The 22,319-nt window shown below is 41.3% G+C and overlaps 2 protein-coding genes and 1 long non-coding RNA gene across 4 annotated transcripts; 1 reads left to right on the top strand and 2 right to left on the bottom strand.

Moving 5' to 3' along the window:
* The first annotated feature begins 4,647 nt into the window (after positions 1-4,647).
* Positions 4,648-5,796, top strand: LOC134617530 (uncharacterized). 2 transcript variants are annotated; one of them, XR_010091537.1, is made up of 5 exons: positions 4,648-4,888; positions 5,154-5,215; positions 5,291-5,350; positions 5,435-5,494; positions 5,577-5,796. It is a non-coding gene; the product is annotated as an uncharacterized LOC134617530 (long non-coding RNA). The 2 variants fall into 2 exon arrangements; XR_010091538.1 differs by lacking the exon at positions 5,291-5,350.
* Positions 5,797-5,865: 69 nt separating this feature from the next.
* On the bottom strand, positions 5,866-7,257 carry LOC134616182 (putative nuclease HARBI1). The gene is made up of 4 exons (XM_063460913.1): positions 6,715-7,257; positions 6,526-6,638; positions 6,329-6,440; positions 5,866-6,248 (listed from the first exon to the last, which is right to left on the bottom strand). The coding sequence occupies exons 1-4, from the start codon at positions 7,145-7,147 to the stop codon at positions 5,866-5,868; spliced, it is 1,041 nt and encodes a 346-aa protein (XP_063316983.1). The 5' UTR covers positions 7,148-7,257.
* Positions 7,258-16,183: 8,926 nt separating this feature from the next.
* Positions 16,184-17,872, bottom strand: LOC134616526 (tripartite motif-containing protein 16-like). The gene has a single exon (XM_063461376.2). The coding sequence runs from the start codon at positions 17,870-17,872 to the stop codon at positions 16,184-16,186; it is 1,689 nt and encodes a 562-aa protein (XP_063317446.1).
* Positions 17,873-22,319: the final 4,447 nt, after the last annotated feature.

Below are 22,319 nucleotides of genomic sequence, written 5' to 3'. Positions count from 1 at the left end.
CTCTTTACTCTTAAAGTTAACAAATATGTTTTTATATTTATCAATCTAAAAAAAATAAACATTTAGTCTGATTTGATGTTACAATTAAAAAAGTGTTTGTGTTTTTATCTGAAGAGTATGTAAATATCTGGTTTCAACTGTATATTTGATGATTGTCAGCACAAAGAGGGAGAGAGAGGAGCAGAGATGGAGAGAGAGGAGCAGAGAGGGAGAGAGAGGAGCAGAGAGGGGGAGAGAGGAACAGAGAGGGAGAGAGAGGAGCAGAGAGGGGGAGAGAGGAGCAGAGAGGGGGAGAGAGGAGCAGAGAGGGGGAGAGAGGAACAGAGAGGGAGAGAGAGGAGCAGAGAGGGGGAGAGAGGAACAGAGAGGGAGAGAGAGGAGCAGAGAGGGGGAGAGAGGAACAGAGAGGGAGAGAGAGGAGCAGAGAGGGGGAGAGAGGAGCAGAGAGGGAGAGAGAGGAACAGAGAGAGAGAAGGAGAATGAGGACAGAACAGAGATGGAACAAGAGCAGGTGAGACAGACATGTTAGTCAAATGGTTGTTTACCAAAAGTATCACCGTATCAGAGGTACTCATGTATCTCGTACCTAGTGTTTCTTTTTAGGTTTGTTATTTTTCAAGTTATATATTTATTAAGTTATTCAGGCTTGTTTGCACAACAAGGCTAAATAATTATATAAACTTTTCTGAATCTAAATAGTGGACTTTGGTAGAATTAAAAAATAAGTGTAGTGCAGGTCTGTGATGATTTTTAGTGCTACTATCATCTAGTTCTGATTCTGGTTCTGTCTTGGTTAAGTCCTAAGTAGTCCTGATTTTGAACTGTTGTAGTCCTGTTTTAATTCTGGATCAGTTCTGGGTCTGGTTGAATTGGGGTTTAGTCTTCGTGTCTTGATACAGCTCCGACTTTGTTCTGCCTCGCTGCTTAATTAAAAAACTAGTTTAAGGTGTCCTGCAGATGTGATGTATATTTTTCCCTATATGAAGTCATTCTTTTTTGAACAAAACTCAAAACAGAGCCAATTAATCTTTCAGTCATTTAACCCCCCCCACCCCCACCCCCCCCACCCAAAAAAAAAAAAATCCCACATGCATACTACCCTTTAGGGATAAGCCCCGGGTGTTTCAAATGTCTGGCTCCGCCTCTGGATGGGACCACATGCTCAGCATCTCAGTTTGTTTCTTGGTTATTATTCATACACAGTCATGTGATGTATGGTGATATCTATAATTGGACCAACCTGGTGCTCTTCATTGATGAAGGCTGTTTGAGTCTGAATGTTTGACCTTGTGTGTCTTGTGTTCTCTGGGCTTTGCTGACCTCAGTCTTTTTACAAGATCAGAAAACAAAACCAGGATTACTGTAAATGTTTCTTCTCCAGGTGGATGATGATAAAGCTGTGTGACACGGGATGCCACCTTTAGTCTTGTGGAAAGCAAAGCTCAGAAACAAGTGTGATTGAGATGTTATATGGTACCCAAATGTGTGCTGCTGAGAAGGATATTCAGGGACACCTGCAGCCAAATCCAAGCCTCCTCAGGTTAATCATAGTTGCTATAGAAGGACTCAGACAGCTGAGGATTAAAATGTTTGATTAACGGATGAAAAAGAGAATTTCTTCACTATAATTATCACTTTTTAAATTTTGGCAACTTCAACTTTGCCAAATTACTTTGACACCTGAATTGAAAATGATATCATACTGTATTCATTAAGAATCAGGAGATGCTCCACCATGAATCATCTCATTGGCTGTAATTTTGAAATATAACACCAACCTGTCCTCTAATCTCCTGTCTGTTCACTGGATTGCTGAAATTAAGAGCGAGTTTGATCTTTTTAGATCTAAATGATCCAAACTTGAGCTGTAGTGTTTAATAGTAGTAATACTCTTAACCTCTGTATGTGGTTTTCACTATTAGGATATCACTATTAGACTTTTCAATCAGCCAACTTCAACAAAAGAACACAGCAGCACTCAGTGATCACCACAGATGAGTGTGTTTCTGTAACATTCATCATCTGATCCCTGTTGGTCTGTGTGCTTCTGCTTTTGGTAACTATAGTAACCATAACGCAGTCACTCTAAACATATAGCATCCACTTTCCAATTACTGGTTACTGGTTACTTCCTGTCAGTGTATTGGGATGTTTCACCAACATGTGGCAAACGATGTTCCTGCCATTCATGGTGACATCACCAGAGAAAGCCCCGCCCACCTCAGGACCTCCCCCTGTCATATGTTGATCATGATGATTATGAAGATGACAGCGAGCGCAACTCAGACTGTAAAAATCCACGACCAGGATGTTTAGATGTTTTCTAATTATTAATGAATATTAAGAGCCTGTTCGTGTTGTTTATCTTTGTTTTTGTGTCATTTGTTAATAACAAAGTTCACAAATTCAGACAGTTTACATTCTGCATGTGTTTTCATCTTTACCAGCTACACTCTAACTGCAATTAAGAAAACAAACATTAGAAACTGCTGACTCAGTGACTTTGTAAAATATTTAAGTGGGTCAGGTAGAGCCAGCTGTTGAATTCCCATGAACACTTACCATATTGTACCTGTACAGCATGTTTTTGTATGAGACAGATTAGTAACAGAGGCCTTGTTCTCAGTAAGTTTGAAGTCATTTCCTGATTTGTTTGGTAATCTCTGCTCTTTCTGTATTCTGCTCAGTTTGAATGCTTTGTCAACAAAACAGACAACAACGGAACAATTTTGAATAACAAACTGTAACATGCGCTAATATTACACATCTCCAAACAACTATCCATATTTCAAAGTTTTTCATCAGTGTCTTGATTGTTGCTGTGAAGAGACATGTTGCTTTTAAAACCACATGCAGTGTGTGACCATGACTGGCACACGGTCCACTGAGACCATGAACGCCACTTCTTTGAAGCGTTCTTCTTCTTCTTGGCATCAAAAAGAAAGCAGAAACAGCACGAGCTGCTTTGATCTACCAAAAGGAAAAAACAAGATATCTGAGGTGAAATCAATCAGGTGAAATAATTAAGATATAAACAATAATTCAATGCAATGTCTCAGGTAGCTTAGTCTGCTACAACTGTTCATAAAAACTAAACAAATGAACACTGTGTCAGGGAACTCTTGTGTGGGAACTAGTGGCTTTTATGTTTTTATGTTTGTAGTCATTTAATTTCCATCTATTCATTTAACTTAGGGGGAAGAAATGTCAGGTTGGTGCTCTGTTGTTGTAACTAAATGAGTTGGTTCACTTTGTGGCTCAGCTGTATGTGGGGTTATATCTCGAGCTGGGTATCGATTTTGATTTTTACAATCGATTTGATTCCAGTTCACAAGGTCCTGATTCGACTCGATCCAATTTTGACTCAGACAGTCAGAAATATTATAATTCTGATCATTTATCAGTACATTTCCATATTTTAATATCTATGTATAAAAACAAAGCTGACACTTGTGAGGCTTTATCAAAGGTGTAAGCATCACATCCAGGGCTGGACTGGGACAAAAAATCGGGCATTTTGACTAGAGACCGGCCCACCAGGTATTAAAGCCATAAAGCCTTTGAATGAAAATGAACGCTGTTGTGACAGTGATGTACACTGTCTTGTTGGTATATGTATGATTTCCATACATTTTACGTCAGATAAAAACTTTGGTTGTAAGATTCAGATAATTATTTAATAAAAGCTGGACATTTTAAATGACAATAAGAAAGTATTTCTTTGTGCCCCCCTTTCCCTGTTAATGCCCTACCTGGCCCCCTGGCATAACTTTGCTAGACCCGCCCCTGCACAGTTACCAGCTGTCAGCTACTTAGAAAAGGATCCTGGTGTTATTTGTCTCTCAGAAACAGTTCATAACTTCCCTTCAACTCATTCATGTCACCTAAAAGGTAAACCTGTTTCTCCATCACCTGTTCAACTCTGATACTAGAAGTTAATATTAAATAAATTCTAATAACAGCTGGGCCCTGTTTCAGAAAGCCGGTTTAGAAAACTCAGAGTTAAAAATGATACTCAGGGTTGAGTAACCCCGAACTGTCCAACTCGGAATATTCGGTTTCAGAAAGGCTGATAACAATTAGTTCAATCAACGCGGAGTTGCTTTAACCCCAAGTTAAGCGCGCGCACGAGGATACATAAAGCCCTGATTAGTGGAGCACAGATTAAGCGAGTCACCATGGAGACAGAGGGAAAGAAGGCGCGGTCAATGTATTTTACAGCGCTTGAGGCCGAAATTCTGATGGCAGCATATGCCGATAACATGCATATTTTGCAGAAAAAAAGTAACACAGCCTCAGCTGCAAAAGAAAGGGAGCATGCATGGCAAAACATAGCCGACAGAGTCAATGCGTGAGTGTTAATTTAAATATTGATCTAGGGATTTCCACCCATTTAACACGTTATTTTATTATATTTAATTTTAGTGTTTATTTCATACATTTTATTTTGTGATGTGATGTGAGCGCAGGTGCAACCCAACAGGCCCCAAACGTTCCTGGCAGCAAGTAAAAATGAAATATAAAAATATAGTCCAAACAGGTAAGGTGTAATTGTATTATGAGCCATAGTGCTTGGTCTGTTTGTCCTATGTAGATCAATTGCAGTTAGAGGCTACATTATTTTTCTTTCTGTAAGCACTTATTGAAATTATCTGAGCACATTACAAGTACATATTTGCTTACTCAGTATGCTCAAATGTGACCCGTTATAGCCAACAGAAAAAAAGCGGAGGCCCGAAAAACAGGTGGGGGTCCTCCACCACCACCACTCACAGAGGCTGAGCAGTTGGCCCCAGCCAAAACAGTGGGCGCCCTGTGGCTGAAGGCATCTCTGCGGGGACATCCTCTGAGTCAATAACCCCGCAAGACACAAGTGCCTACATAAGAGGTAAATTCAAAATAATACATGATGTGCATACATCCTTTCTTCACAGTCACCTTTGCAGTGCTACTCATTCATTTGATAAACTCTTTACCATAATGAATTATTTTGTAGTGAAGTTATCTTCCTACTGATTTTGCCTTCCCTCAGTCTTGGTTGTCTTTGAGAGCATAATGACAATGAAGTGTAAGGTGATTGGTATATGTTTGTTAATTGCCATTTGGTTCCTTGTAAGTTATAAGTGACCTGTATAAACCTCATATTTTATCAGTTGATGGTGATGGTGTACTGCATCTGGTGCAGCCTCCTGTTGAGCCAGACCAACATGCAGTTGTGAGTACTCTTAATACTCCACAGATCATATGAGTTTACAGTAGAACAGCAATGTTGTTAATTTCTCTACTACAGGAACTTGAAGAAACATTGACAGCTGTCACAGAGGAGGAAGCAACAGAGACACTTTATGAGGTTTACATCTTACAATGCAAAATATAACAATTGAATAAAATGTGGTACTATAATAAAACCATGGACTTTCTATGTCTCTAACAGAGTGATGATGGAAATGCAGAGGAAGAGGGTCCAGCCACTTCTCCAACAAACCTTTCCTCAGTAAGATGTTCAGCACTGATTTACAACCAACCTAAGTAGGCATGTACTATGAATGTCAATGCTATTTCCCGTGTTTCCATAGCTCCCTGTAAAGCAGCTGTATAAGAAATATTTGATCAAGAAAATAGAAAAATGCGACTTGGAAATGGAACACTTCAAGCAGCAGATCCAAAAGACCAAGATTGAGATTTTACTCCTGGAACATCAGTTAAGGGTGGGTGAAGTGGTCAGAGATGGACGAATTAATTCAGTGTTTGAACAACATACTAATATACTTATTAATACTTTGTGTACAGGAAATACAGGCGACCAATAAAGCCAGTTGAACAAAAAATCTGTTTATTCATCTTTCAACATGTTGAGGTGATGGGTCACAGGAAATGATTGTGACATATGGTGTCTCTGACTGCTCTTCCATCTTGTATGTCCGTGGGAGGGTCAGGATGTTCATGGTTTGGATCACTGCTGATGTTTGGTTCAGAAGGACAGTGTTCTCCTCTAATTGTGGCAATGTTGTGAAGAATCACACATGCCACAATAATGTCACATGCCCTTTCTGGGGTGACCCTGAGTCTTTGAAGGCACTGGAACCGGGCCTTAAGCATTCCGATAGTCATTTCAACTCTGGCTCTTGTCCTGCAATGAGCCAGATTATATCGCTGCTGTGGGCCCGGTTCAGGGTCAGGGTAAGGGGTAAGCAAATAGGGTAAACATGGATACCCCCTATCACCAAGCAAGTAGCCAGTGAACTCTCCTAAGACAGAAGGATACACTTCAGTTCAAATGTCCCTGTAGCAATTGGTCTTTATATATTTTAAAGTGTTTTCAACTCACCATGTCCAAATTTTGTGCTCAGTGTACATTCACGAAAAATTTGTGAGTCATGAACAGAGCCTGGCCACTTGGCTTCCACATTTGTGATAATGTTGGCAGCATCACATATGATCTTCACAGTGCAGAGAACACAAATTAGCATCCATTACTATAATGAAATAATTTGTTAGTTTGAAATGCTACAGGGAACTATGTACCTGTACATTAATGCTGTGGAAAGACTTCCTGTTCACATAGTCTCCTTCATTTACTGAAGGAGCAATGATTGGAATGTGAGTGCCATCTATACAGCCAATCACGCCTGGGAACCCTGAAAATAAATGTAAATTTTAAGTAGTAGTTCAAGTATCACCACATCATGAATTAGGTTTTGTTCATCCTGATACCTGCAATTTTGTGGAATCCCTCTTTGATAAATCTTGTGGGTCTATGACCGGGGAACACCACAAACGAGTACAGGAGACGTTTCAGTGCAACTGTAACATTCCTGACTGCCCGACAGACAGTAGCCTTGGAAACGTGCTCAGCGTCACCAATATTATACAGAAAGCTCCCGTTTGCAAAAAAACGAAGTGCAATACAAATAATATGTACAAAACTGAGAGAATGTCCGCGATGTGTCACATGAGCAATATAAGGCCTGACGATGTTATTCAAATAAATTATAGATTGTGCTGAAAAACGGTAACGTTCACACAGAAAATCATCAGGAAATGATAAAATGTCCAAACGCGCTCTAATCACTCTCTCCCGGCGGAGAGCTCTGCGGAGAATTTGGGCTTCAACATCTACTGGCTCTTCAAGGAAGGGGCACGCCATGTCTGACACTTCCTACAGTCAGATTTCCGACAAAGAGGCGGAGACAGTCAGGGTTAGTTGAAGTAAACCTGCTAGGGGGCAGGTTAGCTTCACGGAGTGTGTCGTCATAGTAACTCACTCAGAATTAATCTAAACTCGTTTTGTGAAACCGAAAACCCAGAGTTTTCGTTAACTCAGGGTATACTTACTCAGAGTTTGCACTAAACCGGCTTTCTGAAACAGGGCCCTGATCAAGCTTAAATGTGCTGCTGTTGTTTAGCGCGACATCCTCCGGTTTCCGCTTTCTGGAGCAAAGTGGGCGATAAACAAACGAGAGAGAAAAGCCAATCAGCTGTATAGAAACTCCGTCATGCTAGCTAGTACGCAGTATGAGTTATTGTAACTGACTGTAAAAAGTCAGCACAACGAAAATAAACTACACCTTAACTTGGTTTATATCTGACCCAGATAGACTGCAGGTCATAACTTCTTACCTGAAGTTCAGTTCACCTGACACTCGGACCGGCGGCCACCTAGGGTCTCTCCCTCATCCACCTGCTGGCCTCTGTGGAAGCTCCGCCATAGCCACCACCAAACAACTGAGTTATTTTTACACATCGGCCAGCATCTGGCCAATCCACCACCTCTCATTGTTCATGCCGTTACAACAAAAAAACAAAAAAAAAGTAATCGGCCCACCTGGTAAATGCCCGGTATGCCCGATGGCCAGTCCAGCTATGATCACAGCAGATGCCTTTGTGTCAAAGTAACTGAGGATAAAACACAGAAAAACATGGAGGAGATTTACCTGGCCTGGCTTTTTATAGCAGATAACCTTAAAAATATTCTGCAGTAGAACAAAAACTGAAGAAAACCATAAATCAGTATATGAAGATTACGTGATGCTGCTGAAGTGAAGCAGAGCAAAGTTACAGAGATTTTATTAGAGACACAGCTAAGTGTTTTGCAATTTGGCATCATTTTAAAAATTTCTTCAGTATTGAACAGCAGAAATGAGGCTTTCTTGTCAGAGGTCACTTAAAAAAAAAAAAAACAGGAGCCGACAGCGCTGTACACAACGTTAGACTGGTGCATAATAAGCAAGTGAATGATGCAGAAAACAAATTTGAGCTGGGAAACTGTTCTTGAAGTACACTGAGAGAGAGAGAGAGAGAGCTGTGCAGGAAGTGAGATTTTAACGTGGTGGAACCAAAACAGCAAAGGTAGGAGGGATTTTATGAGGATGTTTATCAAATGTGAAGCGTAGTTTTGATCTTCTTTTGCTGCTCGTTCAGTGAATTTTGGTCAGAGAGTGACATAAACTGCAGCTTCAGAATATGTGAGATGTCAGCATTCAGTCCCGACAGCGTGTCTGTGTACATGCCATCAGGTGAACGATCCACACTTTGTGTTTACATCTTTGTGTGGAATCTGTTTACCTGCTCTCGCTTGCTGTAGGTTGCCTCCCCAAGTGGCCGGTCTCCACCATCACTGCAGTGAAGCCTGTTCATTTAATTAATGTTTGCTAATAAAGTGTCTTCATTCACGGTTCTGTGTTGACAGCCCTGCTATCTAAGGAGTTTCTTTTCTGCAGTTCTACATTTGCAGTTTGTTTGTCTAAACTTTGTTTTATGAAATTGACCTTCCTCACCTCTGCTTGTTAATCCTTTCACACATAGTGGTCACGACAGTGGACAGCTATTCAAAGGCTGTTTTCTTGTTTTTGTGTCAGTGTTGATGGTATACTTGCACATAAACACAACACACAGTGTCAAATTCATGAGTCATGTAAAAAAACCTCTTTGACAAGTACATGTTTAAAAAAATGAAGTTCAAAAATCTTTTTTTCATGCCTAAAGATGAATAAAAATACTTAAGAAAAAAATCCTGACTGAGGTTGTCATAATTCATGCATGAAAGGGTTAATAATGAGCCCGTGTGCCTTTTGTAACTGTTACATTTGCACTGGCTATTGTAACCTCTCCTGGGGCGTAACTTTCTCCCCAGGTGGCGCTGTCAACACCATCTAGTTGCCTTTACCTGTTTTCCGCCTTTGTGTCGCCACATTTGCATATATCTCTATCAATTAAATCTGGTTTGAGGTCTGCCATATTTAAAATTCAGTTATTTCTCTCAGAAATTTGGGATCTAAATGACAAATCTGTTATACTGTCACTGTTTAGTGTAAATGACTCATTGGGAGAAAATTAAAAATGTTAAAATTTGAATTAAATCCCATCACCTGATATCGTGTGTTAAAGAATATCAAACTTGTAAAAGTTGTTTAGAATTTATAAAAACTAATTGTAAGTAAATTCAAACACGTGAGCTTTTCTTTGTGTTGAATATCAACACTGTGGCTTAAGACTGTGAACTTTACTTCAGCACAACTAACAACTGAGTTGAGTTTGCTTTATGTTACATTGTAAATATGTTAGGTTCTGATGTTTATTATTAGTTAGGGTTTAGTTGAGTTTTAACCTAGTTTATGTTTCTCCTTCGTCTCCTTGTTTGAGTCTCTTTCTGTTTTTTTCCATGTGTTATTGCCTCGTCTGTAGGTTCCCTTTGTGTCTTGCTCCCTCTCTGTCTTGTGTCAAGCTTGTGTGTCCCAGTTCATGTCTCAGTGTTTCCTGTTTTATTGTGGATTACCCTTCTGTGTATTCATGTCCTCTGCCTTCCCCTGTTCTTTGTCAGGTTGTGTGTTTTCTCCATGTCAAGTCACGTCTGGCCACAGCGTTTTATTTCTACTTCTCAGGTTCATGCTCATGTTTTTTTTTTCATTACCTGTTCAGTATAATGTTTCAGTCATCATAGTAATTTAGCTGCTCCCAGTTTACTTTCTAGTTTAGTTTGTCCCAGTACGTTTTGCCTTGTTTTCCAATTTTGACTTCAGCCCAAAATAAACAGCTCACCTTTTTTTCTTACTTTGGTTTTCTCCTTTGTCTGCATTTTCGGTCGGCATGGTCCAAATGTCTTATGATAAGAAGAAAAACTTTTTTTTTACTAAATGACCTAAATTTCTCCCCAACTTCTGAATTCTATCAGCTTTGTCTGCTGGTCTGAAGTTAATAAAGGACAAGAAAGATGATTTTAGTCATTTTATTTGCCTCATGCAGTTTGACTGTGTCGTGTACTGATGTTGAACAGCCATATTTATCCCTCTGCTGTGTCAGTAGGATTGTATTGTACAGCATATGACTGATATGTGAGGACTGCTTATGTAATATGATAACAGACATCTGGTCTTAGATCATTAAACTATAAATAGCAGTACTGATAGATACTGAATTTACTAAATAACTGGATGAACATGAAAAATGTCCGTCGTAAATGATGATAAGAGTAACTAGAATAAATTCAGCTAGTCACTTAAAAGACGTTCTTAAATGTCCTTTAAGAGGTAGAACAAATGAACAAACTGTTAATCACTTACCCGAGATGAAATCTGCTCAGCTACTTTGAAAACAGCTTCTAACTGGTTCCTCCTTTAACAGGATGGCTTCTCGGGGTTAGGCCATCATGCAGTCCAGCAACCTTTATGGTTCTGCTTTGATTCAACAAGAACTGGTAGGAGAGCCTTTCAGTGCCTCCAGCCTCCTCTGACAGACACAGGCATAAACACAAGCATGCATTCACATGTTTATGTCTTCCAGTTTGATCATTTTGATTTTCTCATCCTGTGGACAACAACATACATGGATGCAGGTTTATTGTTAACTTTTAAAGGTTTATTTATTGAACATATCCAGCTGCAGCCACATTGTGATCCTGAACTGGATAAGCACTTAAGAAAATGTGTCAAGAAATGGACATAGATCAACTTACTATATTTCTCCAAACAGACTGGACCAAATATGGTTCACTGAGTTCGAGACTTTAACAATCTCTTCTATGTAAGAATGTCTCGTGCTGATAAACCTGCAAATTTGACAAAACTGCTGTTTCTCAGACTACATGTAGCAGTCCTCGTATGTCAGGTTTATTCAACATATTTACATTTATGTCACACTTTTGTCTGCTTTCTCATTTTCATAATCATTACTTACATTTTGATGATATACTTTGAGTTTGTAAATGATCAGATTACATAATTGGAGTACAGTTTATCCAATTCATGGTCGCAGATGGTTGAAGCCGATCCCAGCTGCCACAGGGCAAAAGCAGGACAGGCTGCCAGTTTATCACAGGGGTAACGCAGTACACGTGACAGAAAATCCACTGAAATGTTTGATATCTATAATAATAATCATAAATATATTATTTCAAAATATTACTAAAAAAACAAAACAAAACACCCATCTCGCCCCTGTGGGCGGTTTATCCTTCAAGCTCGGGTCCTCTACCAGAGGCCTGGGAGCTTGAGGGTCCTGCGCAGTATTTTAGCTGTTCCCAGGACTGCGCTCTTCTGGACAGAGATCTCCGATGTTGTTCACAGGATCTGCTGGAGCCACTCGCCTAGCATGGGAGTTACTGCACCTAGTGCTCCGATTACCACGGGGACCACCGTTACCTTCACCCTCCACATCCTCTGAAGCTCTTCTCTGAGCCCTTGGTATTTCTCCAGCTTCTCGTGTTCCTTCTTCCTGATATTGCTGTCATTCGGAACCGCTACATCAATCACTACGGCCGTCTTCTCCTGTTTGTCTACCACCACTATGTCCGGTTGGTTAGCCACCACCATTTTGTCCGTCTGTATCTGGAAGTCCCACAGGATCTTAGCTCGGTCATTCTCCACCACCCTTGGGGGCGTCTCCCATTTTGACCTCGGATCTTCCAGGCCATACTCGGCACAGATGTTCCTGTTCACTATGTCGGCCACTTGGTTATGGCGTTCCATGTATGCCCTGCCTGCTAGCATCTTGCACCCTGCTGTTATGTGCTGGATTGTTTCTGGGGCATCTTTACACAGCCTGCACCTGGGGTCTTGCCTGGTGTGATAGACCCCAGCCTCTATGGATCTTGTACTCAGAGCTTGTTCATGTGCTGACATGATTCGTGCCTCTGTGCTGTCTTTCAGTCCAGCTTTGTCCAGCCACTGGTAGGATTTCTGGATATCAGCCACCTCCTCTATCTGCCGGTGGTACATACCGTGCAGGGGCCTGTCCTTCCATGATGGTTCCTCGTCTCCCTCCTCTTTCTTGGGTTTCTGCTGCCTGAGGTATTCACGGAGCACTCGATCAGTTGGGGCCATCTTCCCAATGTATTCTTGGATGTTCGTTGTCTCATCCTGGACTGTGGTGCTGACACTCACCAGTCCCCGGCCCCCTTCCTTCCGCTTAGCATACAGCCTCAGGGTGCTGGACTTGGGGTGAAACCCTCCATGCATGGTAAGGAGCTTTCTTGTCTTTATGTCAGTGGCTTCTAGCTCCTCCTTTGGCCAACTTATTATACCAGCTGGGTACCTGATCACGGGCAGGGCGTAGGTGTTGATAGCCTGGATCTTGTTCTTACCGTTCAGCTGACTCCTCAGGACTTGCCTGACCCTCTGCAGGTACTTGGTGGTTGCAGCTTTCCTAGTGGCCTCTTCATGGTTCCCATTCGCCTGCGGGATCCCCAGGTACTTGTAACTGTCCTCTATGTCTGCAATGTTGCCTTCTTGCAGCTCGATCCCCTCAGTTCTGACTACCTTCCCTCTCTTTGTTACCATCCGACTACACTTCTCCAGCCCAAATGACATCCCGATGTCATTGCTGTATAGCCTGGTAGTGTGGATCAGTGAATCGATGTCTCGTTCACTCTTGGCATACAGCTTGATGTCATCCATGTACAGGAGGTGGCTGACAACTGCTCCGTTTCGTAGTCGGTATCCATAGCCAGTCTTGTTAATGATCTCACTGAGGGGGTTCAGGCCTATGCAGAACAGCAGTGGGGACAGAGCATCTCCTTGGTAGATCCCGCACTTGATGGTGACTTGTGCTATGGGCTTGGAGTTGGCCTCTAGTGTTGTACGCCACATCCCCATTGAGTTCCTGATGAAGGCTCTTAGGGTCCTGTTGATCTTGTACAATTCTAGGCATTCCAGTATCCAGCTGTGGGGCATTGAGTCATAGGCCTTCTTGTAATCAATCCAGGCTGTGCACAGGTTGGTCAGTCTGGTCTTGCAGTCTCGGCTGACTGTTCTGTCTACCAGTAGCTGGTGTTTTGCGCCCCTGGTATTCTTGCCAATCCCTTTCTGTGCCCCGCTCATGTATTGACCCATGTGCCTGTTCATCTTAGCCGATATGTTGCCTGACAGGAGCTTCCATGTAGTACTGAGGCAGGTTATTGGTCGGTAGTTGGATGGGACCGGTCCCTTCTTAGGGTCTTTGGGGATCAGGACCGTCCGACCTTTGGTTAGCCATTCCGGGTGTCTCTCGTTAACTAGCAGCTGGTTCATGTGTGCTGCCAGACGCTCGTGGAGTGCAGTCAGCTTCTTCAGCCAGTAGGCGTGAACCATGTTGGGGCCTGTTCTCTTATTGTTCCCTTGCCACTGAGAGTACACCTTTGCTGATTCTGTGGAGAACAGCTGGTTTATTCTCCTGCCTTCTATCTCTCTGGTATACCTCCTCAAGCGGCTGGCCAAGGTTGTCAGTCTTTGCTTGGCAGTTTCCAAAGCCTCAGGTATGGACAGCTTGCTGTATTTCTTATGCACCTTCTTTGTCGCACCTTTCTGCAACTCCGTTAGTTGGCTAACCTCCCTCCGTGCTACTTTGATCTTGCCCTCTAGCCTCCTTCTCCATGGAAGGTACTGCTCCTTGTGGCTGTTCAACTTATAGACAAGGATCTCACTGATCACTGCTGCCGTATTGTAGATCAGCTTGTTAGTCTCGGTAAGTGTGGCTGTAGGTATCATCCGTAGTGCTGCATTAACATCATCTAGCAGACCTTCTGAGGGTACTTCACTGCTACGGGGGATCCAGGTTTCAAGCTTGGCCATGATCCTATTTTTCAGGTCAGTTCCTCTCGCACTCAATGATCCTTCTCCTATCGCACTTGGGGCTTTGTACCCAATCTCGGGTGGGGGTGATGATATCTCCCCCCTGACCTGGCATCCTGGCTCCCCCTTGCCGTAGCATTTATGTTGTACCTCGTCAATCATGCTATATATATATATATTTATATATATATACTTGCTGACTTTTTCTAATCACTCTATAAATGCTCTCCATTATGATGGTCTTACCTGTAAACATTGCTGTATACACCTGAATCTAGCGAGAGTGGATTCTGGAGTCTTCCCATCCTCCTGTTAGTGATCCTCCATCTGAATGGATGATAACAACCTTCTGAACAAATGAGCAGGTGTAGAAGGCTCTACTGGCCCAGATCTATGGACTAATTTCTGCTAATAACACCCATTAAATGGGGATTGTGAATGTATAATAAGTAGTACAGACATCTCAGGACACATCTTACGATTCAGCATATCAGTGATATCAGTATTATAGCAGGAGCAGCTTGGAGTCCAGTCTTCTTCAGGTGATCTACTAAATCTGTAAACATGGTTGTTATTATAGGGCAGCAGGGTGGTTAGCACTGTTGCTTCGCAGCAAGAACGTCCTGAGTTTAATTCCACCACCAGGCCGGGATCTTTCATGTTCTCCAGGTGTTTGCGTGGGTTCTCTGCAGGTATTCCGGCTTCCTCCCACAGTCCAAAAACATGCAGTTAGTGGGGTTAGGTTAATTTGAAAAACTAAACTGCCCATAGGTGTGAATGTGAGTGCGAAAGGTTGTCTGTGTCTATGTGTTAGACCTGCGACAGACTGGCAAACCTGTCCAAGGTGTACACTGACTCTCACCCTAAGAGAGCTGGGATAGGCTCCAGCGCCCCCCACAGCCCTGAAAAGGATAAGAAATAGATGGTTGGTTTTTCTTATATACAAAACTGAGATTCTCCTGTAAGTAATCACCTAAACTACATATGCATGTTTTGTGTGCTTTTAATGAAGGAATGGCCTGTAACTAAACAGAGAAACAGGTTAATAAAGAAAAAGAAATTTTTATGCAAAATTAGGCAAAGTGTTTCTAAAAATACATAAATCAATAAAGGACACACTTCTATGTGAACTAAAAATACGTTTACAAGATTCTTGTCACTTTCATATCACAAAGTTTTTAGATTGTGGACAAACTGAGCTGAGGTGCTTTAACCTCCTCTACATCCCTGTTAGCAGGATGAAGGCGCCCTCTTGTGTTGTGCATCACTTTCAGATTTCACTTGTTAACCTGCAGTAAGACAAAACTTCACTGAGCCTTCAGCAGCTTCAACATCATCAGTAAAGACAAATTTAAATATGTGTAATATCACACTGTGTCAGTTTGTTCACAGGAGTCACAACCTGTAACACTGATGCTGCATTCAAGGACCATTACAAACATCTGAAAGGACTTAAGAACATCAAGAAAATGTGACTTGTTTCTCTGTAATGAAGCTGTTTTAGTGAAGAAAGTTGAAAGGTCACAGAGCGACTGCTGAATCTTCTGCTCTAAACATGAACTCTGAACTTTGTGATGCTTCAGGAGGAAAACTGCTTCAGTTATTCTCTCAGATTAGTTTCATATTTTCTGCATCAGATTTGAGTGAGATCCTGGAATGAAGACAGAAGAAAAGACTTTGTTCAAAGTTTGATTTATAGTTAAACCTTCCAGTTTATTCACACAATAAAACATCAACACAATATATGAATTCATTCATTAAAATCACAGTTTTTCTCATTTGTTTGATTTTGACAAAAACAAACACAAACACACACACATGGTCTGCCATACTCATAAAGAGAAATGTCGACATTTTTCAATACAAATATTCCAGAAACATTTAGAGGGTAGAGAAGTTTACATTTTCATGTGGAGAAATATTTTAGTAAATGAAAATGATGCTGAGCAGTGATAGCCTCCATAAACAGTCACAGGAAAGATCTCCTTTAAAAACTCAGAAACATGAAGAGAACAACTAGAAGATGTATAGGTACCACCCATAATGTTTGACTGACAGCTGATCTCTGTGCAGAAATGATGGAGAGAAAATAAAATGAAACTAAAATACAGATTTAAACCCACAATATGAAAGACTTCAGTCTATTTCACTTTAATCAACTCAGCAGAGATTCCATTTTGCCAAATCCAAACTCCAGCATGTACAGCATAGTAAACCAAAAGTCCAGCATAGAGCGGCTGAGTGAATGTGGTCTGAACTCTGTGGAGGAGAGTCATGGTTTCAGAGACGCTGTAGAAGGACAAAATACCTGCTCTGTGATCCAGGTACACTCCTACTCTGGAGGAACGAGGACCTGAGACACGAGTTTGGATGTTGTTGTACCGAAATGTATAACTGTTGTTGTTACAATATAATGACCAAGATTTGTCATTATGTCCAAATCCACATTCACTCCCTGCTCTGCTGATATTCTTGTATGCGACTGCTACATAAACTCCTTCCCCTCTCCACTCCACCTCCCAGTAACAACGTCCAGTCAGACTCTCTCTACTCAGGACTTGACACGATCCAGTGAATCTGTCTGGATGATCAGAATAAGACTGTTGTTGATTCATTAATGTTGCTTTTCTGTTCCCCTCTGATAATAACAGCTGTTTGTGTGCTGTCTTTGGATCCAGTGTGATTTCACGTGAATATTTTAAGAATCCAGCTCTGGTCTTTGGCTCTGATGGATCTGACAGTAAAACATCCACTTCAGTGACTGTCAGTGAGATGTTTGTCCATTCCTCTCTCAGAATGTCCTGTAGTTTATCTCTGACCTCTGACACAGCTGCTGTCACATCCTCAAAGTAGCTCAGAGGACGGATATTGATGCTGGATGAGTCTGTAGACTCACTGAGTGCTGACAGTGAGGGGTAGTTGTGTAGAAACTGGATGTGATCCTCTGTGTGTGAGAGCTGCTTCAGCTCAGCATCTTTCCTCTTCAGCTCAGTGATCTCCTGCTCCAGCTTCTCCTCAAGCTCTTTGACTCGACTCACTTCAGTTTCCTGCTGGGATCTGATCTGCTGCTTCACATCAGAGCTTCTTTTCTGGATGAGATGGATCAGCTCAGTGAAGATCTTCTCACTGTGCTCCACTGTTTGATCAGCAGACTGATTGATGGCCTCCACCTCCTGTTGAAGCAGCTTCACATCTTTCTCTCTGTCCTGGATTCTCTGCTGGATGTTTTGTCGACTCACCTCCAGCTCTCTCTGCCTCTCAGTCCTTTCTGCTGCAGCTGAGACTGTGTCGTGGCCTTTATGTTCATCCACAGGGCAGAGATAACAGATACTCTGCTGATCAGTACGGCAGAACATCTTCATCACCTCATCATGACGAGAGCAGATGTTCTCCTGGAGCTTCTTGGAGGGCTCCACCAGCTTGTGTTTCTTTAATGGAGCCACATCATAATGAGGCTGAAGGTGTTTCTCACAGTAAGATGCCAGACAGACTAAACAGGACTTGAAGGCTTTCATTTTTCTTCCAGTGCAGACATCACAGGCCACATCTTCAGGTCCAGCATAGCAGTGATCAGCAGGAGCAGCTTGGAGTCCAGTCTTCTTCAGCTCCTCCACTAAATCTGCTAACATGGTGTTTTTCACCAGGACAGGCCTCGCTGTGAAAGTCTGTCTGCACTGAGGGCAGCTGTAGATTTTCTTCTTTTCCTCTTCATCCCAGAAGCTTTTAATACAGTTCATGCAGTAGCTGTGTCCACAGGGAATAGTCACCGGATCCTTCAGTAGATCCAAACAGACTGAACAGCAGAATTTTGTTTGGTCCATTTGATTCATGTGCTGTGCCGTTTCACCGTCTCTCAGTGACTGTCAGACAGTTTCACTTTCTCTGAACAGAAACAACCTCTGTGCTCTGAAGGGAAACAGATCTCTGCTCTTGTTCATCTCCTACAGGAAATGAGGCTCACCAGCAACTGCATTTACACCATGTTGTTTAGACCCATCCTGATACAGACACATCTGTGAAGGGAGGCACCAACGAGTCATAAAATGCTTATTTTATCAGTTCCAGGGTGTGTTATGTTTGATTTACAGTATGCAGTAAAAACTTTGACCTAGCTAACCTTGTTAATTTGTAACTCAGTTTCTACAAAATGCCTTTTATTGACGAGTTAATGAAAGCGTACTTCACGATCAGTTGTATTTATAAGGAATTAATTTTTCTTGCAGCACATAGACACAGCATGATGATAAGTACAAGGACCCTGAAAATATGGTGTAAAAAGCTACAACTGTTCAGAAGGAAAAAAAAAAAAAAAAAAAAAAAAAAAAAAAAAAAAAAAAAAAAATCACAAACTTGGAAGAGTTAGCCTGATTCTACAAAATGAAATGATAATGCACATGTGACCCGTGGTAGGTACCTATTTAAAATAGGACAGAGCCGTAGGCGCACAGTCAGTTAAAAAGAATTAAATTTTTAATACAAAATAAAAGTAACAATGTAACAGCGGCACTTAAAAACAATTAAAAACTTTACCTTATTTAAAAACGATAAAACTGTATGATTGCCCGTTTGACAGGACAAGCGCTGCGGGGAACCATTTAAGAACAAATCAACATAACAGGTTAAAAAGGGACGGCAACTGACACACGACCCCAAATGGGCAAAACGCTATGGAGAAAAACAAAAGCTTCAGTGCCGTCTTCACTCAGGCCCACCGCTGTGCATGCAGAAGCGGTGAGGAAAAAAAGGATTTGTTTTCCCTGCAGCGCCTTCACCGTTCGCGACAATATATATACATTTAAGAAAAGGGTTAAAATACTAAAAGAATCAAGATTTGTGGTGCCTACTGATACAGAAAAAATAAAACAAAAACAAAACAAAACAATCGACAGCCGCAACAGTCAGTCTGTCGACTTACACCAGTTTAAAACAAATTAAAACACACTGATGTGTCGGGTCCTTTGCCCGCAACCAGAAATCCACCGGGCAAAGCAGCAGCTCGGTACTCTGTGAATAAAAGGCAGGAGATCACTTATGCTGGACAATAAAACACAGGAATATTCCTCAACTGAATTGTTTTGTTACCTGTCCACAAGTTCGTGTCACACCCTAATAAATGTGGGTCAGTGGCGATGAAGTCCACTATACCGTTCTCACGGGAGCAATGTTTCCCACCTACAAGGGTGCACATAACTATAAACCTCTGCCAACAGCCAGAGCTCAAGTGGTACATTTTTGTGTACCTACCGTTCTAACAGAAGTTTAGGGGAGGACCCATATCAGACTTTCATAGACAGAAGTTAACACCAACTTGCCCAACTTGGACCACACACTTGCAGCTTCAGGTTTGCTGAGGAATACCTAATTGCCCACACCTGCGCTTATGAAAGGAGCACAGACCAGCTCCGCCCACCAGGGGCGGTTCCAAGTCTCCAGGTCTCACCTGTCACACACAGATGCAAGCATAACCATGTCTACATCCTTCTGGATTAAAGAGAATTTTGTGTTTTGTATCACAAAACCGGATAAGACGGCTGATCAACTCTTCTAAACTAGGCATTTTGTAGAGGGTTTAACTCTCAGTTCACTCCAAACTCCTCAGTCACCTCTCTGTCTGGACGCTGGTCATCACTAAAAAGTTTGCATTCTCCTCCTACAACCATCTCTTTGGATTCAGTCATCACTCTGCTCCTACCTGCCTGTCCTTCTGCCCGCTGTTCTGGAGATCAGCACAGACAAATCTGTGAAGGGAGGCACTAAAGAAATATTCTGGATGTGAGAAGAGCGAGGGTGTTTTTTTTTTTTTTGTTTGTTTGTTTTTTTTACAAGGTTTTAGAGCCTCCTTAAGATAGAACTATTTATTTTGAGGTTAAAGTTCTTTTTTTTTCTAGGAAAAAGTTGAAATATATGGAGATTACAGTTGTTGTTTCGAGATAAACTACCACGGCTGCTGTACCCTCAACAAAATGCTTTGTATAGATGAGTTAATGAAAGCGTACTTCTCGATCTATTTTAGTTATAAGAAAATCATTTTTCTTTCGCCAGATGAACGTGTAAAGAGTTTAAAATAGCTTCTCTCAAAATATAATATTGAAAATAATCAGAGAAAAATAGTCACCTCCAAGAATTTTTTCGTTATGTTTGTATTTGTTAACCTGTCATTTAAACATTCCTGTTGAATTATGGCAGTTTCAGGTAATGCTATTACACATGCGAACACTAGAGGGCACACAGCGCACTGGTGGTATCGAGCAGTGTTTTGGGGCACAGAGGAAGAATAAACCTTCCTGCTGTGAAGCTAACTCTAGCTTAACGTTCATGTCTTTTCTATTCTTTACCACAGGTTAGTAAATATGCATTAAAATAAATGTTCACTGCACCCCTTATGAATAGAAAAATGTTGTTTATTTGGTAATTTGCACAACTTGATAAAGGAAGTGGGTTGTTATGAGAATTGTGTGTAAATTGTGAGTTAAAGCTGCAGGTGAGATGATGCTAATGCTAGCTTAGTGGCTAATGTGGAATAGTGTTTGTGTTTGTGTGCGTGTGTTTGTGTGTGTGTGTGTGTGTGTGGCAGTTAACCTAAACCACATGAGAGACTGTGTTTGTTTTATACCAAAACCATTATTTTTGTAAGAAGTGAAACCATTAAAAAAAGAAGTTACATTGTCAGTACATTAGAAACACATGTCACAAATAATTTAGTGCTGTAACAAGTATTAAAATGATTAAAAACAGATTCATTTAATATGCTTTATAAATGTATTTAAAAAGGAAGTACAGGGAGCACAAGTGTGTTTGTGTGTCTGTCTTTATAAAGAATGCTATATTTTTATATATGATAAAGTTTAATGTTAGATATTGTAGTTGTAATATTTTGAATGGACTCAAGCAGCATGTTTTGTCAGAGTTGTGCTGAGAGATTTATATAGACTCTAGCAAAGGAAACTGTGGCCATGTATTGTAAATGGGACTGAAGCAGAAGGTCTTTCCTTTGCATTGAATGTAATGATTCCTGAAGCTGTTCAAAGACACTATTGTGAAGAACAAACCTTCCTGTGAAGATAACAGCAGCTCAATCTGTGTGCCTTCTCTATTCTTTACCACAGCACCACACGTTGTTGGCACAGGAAACCAGTTGCATCTGGTCAAAAAAAAACAAAAAAAACAATCTTGGCTGACAATGCACAGATTCAAGGATAACAATGGTTACACCCTTGTGGATTACAGAGGATGTATTTTGTATCACAAGACAGGATAAGATGGCTGATCAGTTTGTTTCACTAACTTATCTAAACATGGCATTTTGTAGAGGGTCACAGTGTCACAGTGCCTTCGCCCTGCAACTCCCTCGTTCCCCAAGTCTGTCTCATTGTTGATTACCTGTTTGCCACAGACCAAGTATTTCCTGTTTGCAAATAAAGTTTGTGAAATTCAAGAGAGTGCTTCGCATTGTGTCTGCATCTGGGTTCACGTTAACACAAAATGATCAATACCTTTTTTTTTGTCCTATCTGGCACTGTAGCAATCAGAATTATTGTCTGAAGGCCAAGAAAAATGCCCAACAGATTTACTTTCCCAAGTGGGCCTTTTGCTATACTGGTCCACTTGATTGTCATAGTTTGTTTGATCTTTATTAGTTATTTTTGTTCTAAATTATTGTAATCAGGCCAGACTGGACTCGGGGACGGGAAAGAAAAACGAGAAGGAAAGTTCGGAAGAAAGTTAACAGAAGGAGAGGGAAAGAAAAAGGAGAAAAGAGATGGAGAGAAAAGACAATGAAAATCTGCTTCATCACCTGCTGAAGGAAAGAAAAACAAAAACAACAAACAAAAAGAAAACAACATAGTAGCAAAATTAGAGCAACATCCAACATATGCATAGGTAACAGTAAATAATAAATGCTGAATCTTTTTAAGCAGTACACAAAATCGATAATGCTTGATATGTTGAGGCAGCAGCCACCCAAGATAGTGTGAGTCTGTAAGTACCTGCGTGCACACGTGAGTGTGTGAGCGCTGGTATTCATAAGGTTTCTCCATGCAAGTGTCTAATAGTACATATTCTGTCTCACGGGTATTTCTGAGGCATGTTTTTATAAGTTTGTTATATGACAGGTCAGAGTCATTTGTTCTGTAAGTAATGGGATCAATGTTTCAATGAGGTCTATTCCTGATCTTCTAATGGCAAACCTGCCATCTAGTGGGTTAATGGGGAAGCGCCAAGTGAGGGGATGAGATGAGTTTTTCTCCCAGCGCTCGACAGGGAAGGTCCATTTCT

Source organism: Pelmatolapia mariae, linkage group LG18 (assembly GCF_036321145.2).
Source record: "Pelmatolapia mariae isolate MD_Pm_ZW linkage group LG18, Pm_UMD_F_2, whole genome shotgun sequence".
Taxonomy (NCBI): Eukaryota; Metazoa; Chordata; class Actinopteri; order Cichliformes; family Cichlidae; genus Pelmatolapia; species Pelmatolapia mariae.
The sequence above is the reverse complement of the archived record's forward strand: the minus strand, read 5'-3'. Positions and strand labels throughout refer to the sequence as shown.